An 11,813-nucleotide genomic window follows, 5' to 3' on the forward strand; every position below is an offset into this window, starting at 1 on the left:
TTGTGATGATCACTCTTTACATAAGGCAGTTAGCAACTTTCCGTAATGTAATGCTTCATTCTTGCATAATGGATCACAGCTTTGTTTATATTTTAAAACTGCACCTTTAAAGAGCATTTTCTGGACGTGCTAGTGAGCGTGGCATGATTAAGCTTAAATGTGCATTATTTAAAATGTACTATCTCTTACAATTTTGCTGTATGAACAGATCTGGGTGCTAATGAGGTGGAATAGCATTCTAGTGGACCACACACCCCACCGGACATCACGGATTGGCTGTTTAGAGAGAAGATTAACTTTCAGGCTTATAAGCTATATTCTTGGTTTGAAAACATTGGTGTGGTACTGGCCATGGAAGCGGCAGTGGATGCTGCTGCTACTAACATAAACGAACCATCTGCAACACTGCAGGACCAAAGATTAATTTACAATGACAGTCCCCAGGTTTATACTGTCCAGTTGAGGACTTGTTTTTTTATCAAGAGTTTTGTGTGCTTCTATTTTCAGACACTGACATGAAGAAAAGGAACCAGGTGAACTGGATTATCTTGCACACTGATTGACTGTGTTCTTCTAGTCCCTAAGAAATTAAGACAAATCGGGACCTGACACTTCAATCACACAGGAAACACGGTCACTTTAAAGGGAAGGAAGGACACTATTCACTATTTCTCCTGGACCTTGCCAGCGGTGTCTCCCACGCACAGAACTCACCCAGGCACGGTCACAGTCACTCGCTTTCCCAGCCCTGAAGGACAATCTCTTTGTGGCTCCCAGGGAAAAGGGTATACAGAGAAGACAGTCAGAGGCAGGCAGCCCAAGGCTGTGACTATCAAGGTAACTGGGGAAAAAGCACTGGGAAGTGGGAGGGGGAGCGAGTGAGTGCCTGCAAGCTCACTAGGTGTTGGTGCGCTGGGACACATCTGGGTGTCCAGTGACACCCGTATAGATGGAGACTTGGAATGCAGCAGACAGAGAGACCCCTTCCCTTGCTGTTCCCTGCTGCAGCTCCTAGCTCTGGCAGGATCCAAACATCCCAGCCCTCCCGGAGAACAACACTGCTTTCACTGATCCTCTAGGTATATCAACTCCAGAAATCCATCGCGGATTCTCTCAACCTTTCTGGGATGTCCCCGCAGCTGCTAGTGGCCCTCCTCTGCCTGCTTCTGACTTGTGGAGCACTGAGAGAAAAGGTACCCTTAAGTGAAACCGTATCCCGCTGGGAGCTCTACCTGCCACCCTGGGGAGCGCTTGAAGGTGGTCGTCACCAGAACCCTGGCATTCTGATCGCCAACCCCGGGTTCCAAGTGCCACAGGGCCACTGGGTTTGGCTCGACCCACGGCGAGACCTGGTGATTCGAGTGCAGCCAGGGGACCAGTGCGAGGTGACAGTGCTGAACATCTTGCTGCTCCAAGGCGCGCTCTCCCCGCGCCAATTCCCCTGTGATTTCGGGGGCCCGCCAAGTCAAATACACTCACTTCGGCTCGCCCAGCGCCACAAGAACCCGGATACAGCTACAGCTGCGCTATACCGCAGGGAATCCCACGCTGGTGCTGCCCCTTACTCTGCAAGTGAACGTAGTCTTCCCCAGCTTCAGTTGGTGAAGTGCAACAGGCCCTTGAAAGTGTTTAAACTGCTAGGCTGCAGTCAGGACATTGACAAGAGAGTGCTAAACTTCGTCTCCTGGAGCAGGTGCAGGCTCACATCGCCCTGGGGGACCACTCCCCAAGTATGGGCACTTGGTGGACTCTGCTGGGACCCCTTTCTCCAGGGGCCATCTGTCCAGCTGTGAGACTTTTATCCAGGCTGGGGTGCGCTACCAGCATACCGCCACACCATTCTCACCCAGCAGGGACTATGTGCCCATGCTAGTGGAGCTGCTAGGGCCAGGGTCTCAAGGTACTAGGTCAGGGGAGGTGCTGGCCCAGGAGTACTGCCAGCTTCAAGTCAGAATCCAGAAGGGAGCCAGGAGCACAGAGCCGAGACCCAGTTTTAGGGCTCTAATGATGGCGGAAGTTGAACAGTTCTTACTGACAGCACTTACGCCTGATGCGCTGGCTGTGGAAGACAGCGAGTCAGACCCTGATGACCTAGTCTTCAAAATTCTCAATGCCCCTGAGGCCCCACCTGAACACCACCGTTGACAAGGTTATGTGGTGAACACAGACGACAACCCTGGGCCTTCCGGTCTCTTTTTTTACCCAGAAAGAGCTGCAAGAGCTGAAAATTGCCTATCAACCCCCAAGAGGGAGGTCACAAGGGAACCACCGCTTTCAGCTCAAAATGCAGGTGGAGGATGAAGATGGGGACACCTCTGAGCCTTTTGTCTTCATGGTGGTGGTGAAGTCTGCGAATGGTCTGGCTCCGATAGCTAGCTTCAGCAGAGCACTTGCAGTGTTTTGAAGGCCAGGCAAGGCCCTGGTCCGATGCCCAAAGCTTCCAGGTCAGGGGTAATTCCGAAGAAGGAAGAATTACTGCAGTCAGAGGTTTGCAACATGGGCAGCTGGTGGTGCGTGGGGCACCTGTTGGGTTCAAGTATTTCACACCAGCAGACCTAAGTGCAGGGTGAGTGGTGTACCAGCATGACGGCAGTGACTCTTACAGTGACATCATCCTCAAGATGGAGGATGGGTACCACCAGGTGGACTTCCTCTTCCCCATTGCTGTCGTGCCTGTGGATGATGAGGCACCAGTGCTCACCACCAACACGGGACTCTCAGTGGCTGAAGGCCAGGTGGTCCCAATATCCCCCTTTGTCTTAGGTGCCACTGACATTGATTCTGAGGACTCCACGATCCTCTTTGTGTTGGAAGACCAACACCTGGAAAAAGAAGAAGAAAGGAACCGGGCTCTGGCCCCTGGTTCCGACATATCAAGCCAGCACCCAGGCAACATGCTGCTGAGGCAGGCTGAACCCCCTTCTTTCCTTCTGCACAGTGATTGGTACTACGTGGAAAAGGAGGGCCTTTATGAGAAGGTAGTGACGGAGTGGCTACAGAGAGACATAATGGAGGGGAGACTTTTCTTCTCCCAGTCGGGACCACACAGCCCATCTACAGTGGTCCATCTGGCTTTCCGTGTGCAGGATGACCACAACCCACCAAATCTCTCCACCCAGTACTTCCTTACCATCAGCACCCAGCCTGCAGTACACTGACCGGAACTCAGACGAGCAGAACCTGTGGCATACTCTACTGACACGACCAGCGGATACTGACAGTAACCACCAAGTCCAGGCTGGAGAAATCGTGCACACTGATTCACCAAAGACACCCGTTGTCCATTTTACCCAAGCCCAGGTCAATCGTAACAAAATTGCCTATTGGCCCCCACAGAAGAATCTAGGCGTTGTACCTCGAGTTGTACAATTCACCTACAAGGTGGAAGACACTGCAGGTAACAGTGTGCCAGCTACATTCACATTTTTCCTGCAGCCTTTGAACAATCAACCACCAAAAGTCATCAACAGAGGCTTTGCTGTGTTAGAAGGAGACAGCTTTATCCTCGGCAGAGGAGAACTTAATGTTTCAGACCCTGACACCAACGTTGATTAAATTTTCTTCGTTTTAGTTTAGGGGTCCCCAACATGGACACTTGCAGTACTTTAAAAAATACATGGTTCCAGGGGAATTGTTTATGCTAGCTGATGTTATCAACGGGAACATCTCTTACCAGCACAGCAGAGACCAGACTACCAGTGACGTCATCTACCTAGAGGTAAGTGATGGTATAAACCATATACCCATCACTGTCCAGGCTTCTGTGCTGCCCACTTCTGACAGAAGTCCTGGGATCTCTATCACATGTGCTCCAGTATTGGCTCTTTCTCTAGATGTGCTTGAAAATGCAGCTTCTGAGATCACTATAAATGTTATTCATGGCAGAAAGGATTTGATGCTATTCCTCATTGTGGAGGACAAACCTAAACTGGGAATTATGCTGGTGAATGGTTTGCCTGCAGATCTAGTCACCCAGGAAGACCTCCGTGGTGGGACAGTAAGCTATGTTCACACTGGAGGTGAAATTGGTTTCCAGAGGGTGCATGATGCTTTCAGCTTCATCCTCTCCAAAGACGCTTATCACTGGACCATGGGAGACAACATACTGGAGAGGGTGCTGGTGGAAGTGTCAGTGCTGCCCGTGGACAACATGGCCCCCAAGGTCTTAATAGGAGAGCCCTTCATTGTATATGAAGGTGGGAAGAACCTCTTGACCCTACAACATGTCAACACTGAAGATGTGGACACTTCCACAGACAAAATCCTTTGCACTCTGACTGCACAGACATCCTCTGGCTACCTGGAAATCTTGGCACCAGCTCCTGGGTCAGAAGTGTCACAGGCTGGCAGCCCCATCAGTGCCTTCTTCATCAAGCATGTTCGAGAGGGGTCTATCAATTATGTACAGAGTATCCACAAGGGACTAGAACCAAGAGCAGATCAATTCTCCTTTTATTGCTCTGACGGCATCAACTTCTCCCCAAATATCCTCCTCCCTCTAACCATCTTGCCCACCAATGGTGAGCAGCCTGAACTTTTCACCCATGAGTTTGTGGTATTAGAGGGGATGAGCCGGGTCATAGACACCTCATTAGTCAATGGAGTAGATGCTGACTTCCCACCAGATAAGCTTTACTTTCGACTCACAGTCCTCTCCCAGCATGGACAAATCATACTGCAGCTGGCCACGGGCAGCAATCCCATCCACAGCTTTACCTTACAGGAGCTCCAAGAGCCCTCCTCCATTGCTTATGAAGATGATGACTCAGAGAGCATGGAGGACAGCTTTGAGGTCTGGTTGAGTGATGGCAGGCACACCACTCACCAAAAGGTGTCCATTGTTGTAATGTTGGTGGACGATAAGGTTCCTCAGTTAGCCATCAATGATGGGCCGACAGTAGAAACCGGACACTCTGAGATTATCACAAATCATATGCTCAAAGCCATAGATCTTGACTCAGATAACAAGAGTCTCAGTTTTGTTCTCCACTCTGAGCCTCAACAGGGGCTTTTGCAAAGAATGAGGAAGCCAGGAGGAGACGTGAGGAACAACCTCACCATGGGAATGAATTTCACCCAGGATGAAGTTGACAGAGAACTTATCCATTATACCCACACAGGTCAGAGAGAGGCTATTGATCTTCCCAAATTCGATGTGACTGATGGGGTTAACCCTTTGAGAGACCATTATTTCTATATCACCATTGGCAACTCAGCAAAAGAGTTGCCTTGACAGAAAGTAGCAGAATGACCCTCACCACTGAACTGCTTAACACTAGTGACATCCACAGCCCTGGTGAACAACTTCTCTACAGTGTCACACGTGCTCCTAGCACAGGAGACTTGGAAAGTTCTGACCAGCCTGGGGAGCCAATGGTTTATTTTACTAGGCTTCAACTGGCCAGCAACAAGATATCCTATGTCTGTATTTCAAAAGATCAAACAAAGATGGATCACTTTGAGCTTAGAGTGATTGGAGGACACAGCTCTATGTCCAAAATCTTCAGAATATCTGTAACAAATCAGGACAACAAGAAACCTACCTTGACTATCCAAGCACTAGCCCTGCAAAGAGGGGATAGCACAGTGGTTACTCCTTCTCAGTTGACAGTGGAAGATGAGGATACTCCAGCTGATTTTATCCTTTTTACCATCACACAGGTCCCCATCCATGGCAGGATTGTGTATAATGGTAGCCATCCTGTGACCACTTTCACCAAGAAGGACCTGACAAAGAGCCTGATTCTCTATTGTCACGATGGCAGTGAGACAACCAAAGACAGTTTCTCCTTCACCGTGACTGATGGCATCCACACAGGCTTCTATGTCTACCCAGACACTGCCCTGGAGACACGAGTGCCTCAGATACTGTGGATCCAGATAAGCCCCCTTGGCTATGAGATCCCACAAATTGCCATCAACAGGGGAGCCACAGCCTTGAAGCTCCTTCACACTGGACACTTGGGTTTCCTCATTAGCAACAAGTATTTACAAGCAATCCATCAGGATGTTCCCCACAGACTCCTAAAGTATAAAGTGACCAGTGGACCAGAGCATGGCTACATTGTGAACACTGCCCTTGGAAATGAGAGCACCCACATGTTCACACAAGGTCAGTTGGATTTTTTTCCCTGTGCCTCTATAGTCTATCTGCCTCAGTGGGTTAGAGCTCTCAGAGCTCTGTAAAATGGTTCTGACTCAAATTTTGATTTTAAAAAAGAAAGAAAAAAACAGATTACTGTAGAATTATTCATTAAAAAAACTAGTTTTTTAAACTATTTATTAGATGAGCCACTTAGCAGAAAACCAATGAACCTTGTAATTAGCTTTTGGTATATCATAAGATTAGGTTGTGTTTATTTTGATGACATGTTTTGAAGTTAGGAATGGCAATTGTCATAATTTGTTAGTAGAGTCTAGATTTTTAAGATAATTGTAATCTAGATTTAAGATATAAATAGCTATATCATATATTTTAATATACTATTCAAAAGTAAATTCTGAAGCTGAAAGCTCACTTCTACAGTTCCAGCGTTCAGGAGGCCGAGGTAGTGGGATGGCAAGTTTGATGCCAGACTAGACTACACTGTAACTTCGTATCTCAATGTAGGAAAAATATAATTTATTTATTAAAATGCATAAAACTAAGTTAGCCTAAGTGTACAAAGGACTGTGTTTTAAAATCATTTTTCTTTTAAATTTGGAGTTAGTACTACAGCTGAACTAGAAAGAAGTCCCCTGCTTTTCCAGGTTATGGGTTGTTCTTTACTATTTCTTGGGTAGCTTGGCCCATGAGATATAAAGAGATGCATGGAGTATTCCCTCATCAACACATATGTGCTCCACCATCAATGCACATGTACCTGGCTGTTGTTGTAGAGTATGGAGAGGGTTTGTCTTGGCTACTTTTCTATTGCGATGAAAAGACACCATGACCACCAAGGTAACTGATAGAAGAAAGAGTTTATTGAAGCTTGCAGTCTTAGAGGGTGAGCCTGTATGTAAGGGAGCAGGGCAACCATCAGGGAGGCATGATACTGAAGCCATAGCTAAGAGTTTACATCTGATCCACAAGCACAAAGCAAAGAGAGAACCAACTGGGCCTGGCAGGGGCTTCTGAAATCTCAAAGCTCACCTCTAGAGACACACCTGCTCCAAGGAGGCCACACCTCCTAGTCCTTAACAAACAGTTCCACCAAGTGAAGACCAAACATTCAAATGTATGAGCCTATGAGAGTAGGGCTATTCTCATTCAAATCATCACATTTAAAACACATTGGCTAGGTCTTGAGATCACTTCTAAAAATGGTGAAATCATATATGATTCTATAAATTTTGTTTGTTTAAATAAGTTCTACCTAACAGCAAATAGTCATTAAAATGCAATGATTACTAATATAAAAAACAACCATGGATCTAAGGAGCAAATTGTTTAAAGGCTAAGATTATAAACAATAAGAAAAAACTGTAGCTTTATTCTCATTTTCTTTGTTCTCAAGGTATAATATTAGCTGTTGTTTAAAGTAACTGTGACAGAGTTAACAGGTACTAGTCACTGTAGCAAGTTCCCTGTTCCACACAAGCATAAGGTCACATTGGCCTGGCTTTTCACAGAGTGGCTTCGCTGCCATAAAACATGTGTAGCCAGTTCCCCAGATGTATAGTATATCCCAGAGCACATGTCAATAACAACACTTTAAAATGTTCTTTCCTTTTTGCCTGTCTGGCCAACGAGATGGCTTAGTAGGGAATGGTGTTTGCAGCCAAGCCTGATGACCTGAGTTCAGAACCCATGTGGTGGGAAGGGAAAACAGATTCTTGCAAGTTGTCCTGGGACCTCTACTTACTACAGCACGCACACATTAAATAAATAAACATGTATAAAAATTTAAGGCATTCCACCTATATTTAAAATTGTGTTACATTCCCACAACCATAGGAAACACAAGTTACTAACACCCCTTTCCTGCTGTGCAGATGTGACTTAGTACAGTGCCTGTTCTTGTTTAAAGCTGACATTGATGAGATGCAGGTCTACTACATCCTGAACACGGGCAGAGGCAGCGCAACAACAGATACCTTCTACTTCTCTGTTGGAACCTGTGGTAAGTCTAGCAAAGCCCTGGGACACACCACGGTGAGTGAGTACCAGTACACAACTGCCAAGTGTCCACCTTGCCTTCACATCAGTAACGTGGCTCACCACAACAGTCAGCGAATTTGCTTTCGCTGTGTTCCTATGCTCAGTGTTTCTTGACAAACCAATGTTTCTAGTAAGTAAACGTTTTATTCTTCAGCCTTCTCAAGGAAGTGCTGACATTTAACACAAAAAGAAAACAGTTGAAAGGCAAGCCAGCTTTTAAGAGGAGATAATGATCAGGGGTTTGATGAATGTAAAAGAGGATGCAGTAGTGACTTTCTAATGTGGATGACAATCCCAATGTTACGAGATTCTGAAACCCCAGGTAATGGTGTCTATCATGCTAACACTACACAAAATGCCCCCCTTTCAGTTGGTCAGCATTTCAGCTTCAGAGTGTGTTTTGTGGCTTTGTAACATTAGAATTTAATTTTCTTGGGAGTTGATGGGGTGTAGTGGTGGAGCATATGTTTTGCATGTGTTTGACAGCTCCACACCCCCCACTCAGTATAATCTTAAATTTTTTCCTGGATGGATGCAAAGTGTAATTCCTGGGATTTTAATCTTCTTAAATGGAGAAGAAAATGGATTTACTGACATGGAAGAAAGGCTGCAGCTTTCTGCTGCACTTGGGTCTTCAAAGTCACAAAACAGGGAGTTAACAGTTAACAGAAAGTATTTCCTTCCCACAGCAGGGGACAGGATAATCCTGTGGTCAAAAGAAAGACCATTTTGAAGAATGCCAGGATTAGAGCTGAAATTATGTCCTGCTTGCCACTCAATAACCTCTCTCAGTAGAGCTCATTACTCATTCCCAGCAAGTGACAAGTGCTTCCTTAAATCACAGGTCATCATTCAAGAACCAATTTACTCCGAAGTCATCTCGCTGGAGGGTGAACTTACCCCAGGCAACCTTAAACAAGGTTTTTGGCCCCGTTCTCATTCATCCACCAGTGACATAAAGATGTTTTCACATCTAACTCAGCAGGTTGAGGTCACACAGAAAGCACTTGGCACAGAGTTGATGCCCAGTCCTCACTGCCTTCTCTGATGTGGCTACTGTCCTTTGGGCTCACTGGTAACTCCTGCCCATCTTCTTGCCTAAATGTGAAAACAAGTCTTCCCTTTGTTTCCCAAGTTCACAAGAACCTCAGTGGTTAAAAAGATGAATGTATACTTTTTAAACAGATTCATGAAAGAACATGGCACATGGACATTGGACAGTCAGAATTTCCTCTTATATTCTTGAAAATGATATTGAAAAGGATCTCTTGATTCTGGGATGTGTTTTATAGGCAGCATCAGAAGCAAGATAATTTTGTACCAATTCTGGTGGGGGAGTTTTTTTGTTTTGTTTTGTTTTGTTTTTGTTTGTTTGTTTTTTGCTTTCTTTGTATTTTTAATCAGTATTACTTGAGAGTTTCTTATGAATTGGGCAACATGTGTAATAGTTAAGACTTGTAGCACTCCCTGTAAGATCAACGAGAAATGGCACAACACAGTCCTAAGATTAAGATACCGGGGTTGAAGAACTTCTCCAAAATTGGAGTCATAGTAAGCCAGTGAGACAACATCAAAACTCCAGTTCCAAAGCTAAGACTCAAAAGTGCCAGAAATCCAGGAAGCTGTGGCCATGCAAAGAAGTCAGAGAACAGCTCAAGGGTGCCCTCCCCATGCTAACAAAGAAGCACCTTACAAGTTAAAGCTACCAGAACAGTCAAGTGCTGACACAGAAAAGGGGGATGTATTTGTTTACAGCTAGAGCTTAAACATCTACAAATAGCTAGCTGTATTAGTTTCAGTTTCATTGCTGGGAAAAGACACTATCGCCAAGGCAACCCATAAAGGAAAACATTTCATTAGGGCTGGCTTACAGTTCAGAGGTTTAGTTCATTATCATCATGGAAGGAAGCATGGCAGCATCCAGGCAGACTGGTGCTGGAGGATGAGCTGAGAGTTCTACATCCTGATCGGCAAGAAGCAGAAGGAAACCATCACTGAACACAGCTTGAGCATGTAGGACATCAAAGCTCACGCCCCACAGTGACACACTTCCTCCAACAAGGCCATGATTCTAATGGTGCCTTTAGAGTCTGTGGAGGCCATGGCTATTCAAACCACCACAGCAGCCGTAAGCTAAGTATGCACTTATGCATCCTTTTTTATTTTCAATAAGTTGCCCCACTGCCTGCTGTGTACCAAGCATAGAGCTAAGATATGTGTCTATTGGTGATTCTAACGGCAAATAAAGGGTCCCCTTTAAATACTGTTTATCTGGTAGTTTCAAAAAATATTTAGTCTCCCTTTCCACAACAACTAACTTAATCTTTTTTTTTTTCTCTTTAAAATATTCCCACCTTGGGCTAGAGAAAGGGCTTAGTGCTTAAAAGTGCATATTGGTCTTACAGAGGACCTGAGTTCAATTCCCAGAAGGCAGCTGATGACTGACTGGAACTCCAACTTCAAGGAGCCCACACCTCTCTTGTGTCTGTAAACACACACACACACACACACACACACACACACACACACACACGTACAAATAAATAATAAATAGTCTTTTAAAACTTTTATCTTCAAAAGGATTTCAACCTAAATTGTTAGTAATTTCCTTCCCAGTACACTGACAGAGGCATTGTTTCCTGTCACATTAGCAGTGTGGCATGGGTTACTGTCTAGTGACATACTCTCCACTGTCACACTGAATGAGAATAACTATGGGGGTATGGGATAGGCCACCTGACTCACATCTTCTGGAAGGAAAGAATTTAAACAAGAGACACAGCTTGAGTTGTTTCTTTAGCAAAGTAAAGCAAACACTCCAAAAGATGCTGATGTACACTACTCAGAAAAAAGAGAGGTAGCCTACCTATTCTACACTGTGGGTTTTTAAAAAACATTTTTATAACTATTTTTGAGGTGTGTAGTATATTAATAGACAGGATCTCTCTTTAGGATTGCTTCTCATGATCCTCCAGAACCCACCCCCTACACACACATACATGAAAAGCAAGGGTTGAAAATGACAGTGTAAATGATGTCATAGTGCTGGGGTCTTCTGGAGATGTAGCCCCACGGGTGGCAGCTGGTAGCTGGGTTTCTGGAATAGCAAACCATCTAACTGCAACTTCAAAGATGATTAGCCAGAAATGGCTTCGACCAATCAGGAAACACTGCTGCCAAGTCCCAGATCAACAGTTGCTTTGTTTTTCTCATATCTAACTGCTTGCCTGCCTAGCTCCAGGATGATGATGGTGGTGGTGGTAGTGGTGAAGAAGGAGGGAAGAGGAGGAAAAGGAAGAGGAGGAAGAGGAGAGGAGAGGAGGAGAGGGGAGGTGGTGATAATGATATGAAATACAGTGTTGAATTCACTCACAAGAGTGATTCCTGAAAACCTGGGGTTAGGCATGTGTCTCTGGTATAGGTGGGCAGTCTGAAGGGTGAAAATAGTAGCAGGATGTCTACAAAGCTGTAATTTTATGAAAACCACAAGGTTGGTGTCATGAAAACTTCCAGTTCATAGACTCTGACACTTCCAAGTCCCAGCTCAATCCTGTAGAAATATGTGAATATTTTTGATGACCTGAGGTTTGGAAACTGCTTGCCGTGATAGCATGAACATACATGTTCATGAACATAACACTATGCTATGCTGCAGATACTGTAAAACTAA

General features: G+C 45.2%; 1 protein-coding gene across 1 annotated transcript in view; it reads left to right on the forward strand.

Annotated features, from left to right (window-relative positions):
• Positions 1-11,813, forward strand: part of FREM3 (FRAS1 related extracellular matrix 3) — a gene marked incomplete at both ends in the record, with an annotated part of 59,358 nt that overhangs the window by 3,259 nt on the left and 44,286 nt on the right. The window contains 13 exon segments of the mRNA XM_080936634.1: positions 1,080-1,451; positions 1,453-1,588; positions 1,591-1,705; positions 1,707-2,142; positions 2,146-2,172; positions 2,174-2,398; positions 2,400-2,567; positions 2,571-3,145; positions 3,147-3,552; positions 3,556-3,573; positions 3,575-5,210; positions 5,213-6,112; positions 8,013-8,105. Coding sequence (XP_080792760.1) covers positions 1,080-1,451; positions 1,453-1,588; positions 1,591-1,705; positions 1,707-2,142; positions 2,146-2,172; positions 2,174-2,398; positions 2,400-2,567; positions 2,571-3,145; positions 3,147-3,552; positions 3,556-3,573; positions 3,575-5,210; positions 5,213-6,112; positions 8,013-8,105 — 5,107 coding nt within the window.

The sequence above is a fragment of the Micromys minutus genome, assembly GCF_963924665.1.
Source record: "Micromys minutus genome assembly, chromosome: 24".
Lineage (NCBI taxonomy): Eukaryota > Metazoa > Chordata > Mammalia > Rodentia > Muridae > Micromys > Micromys minutus.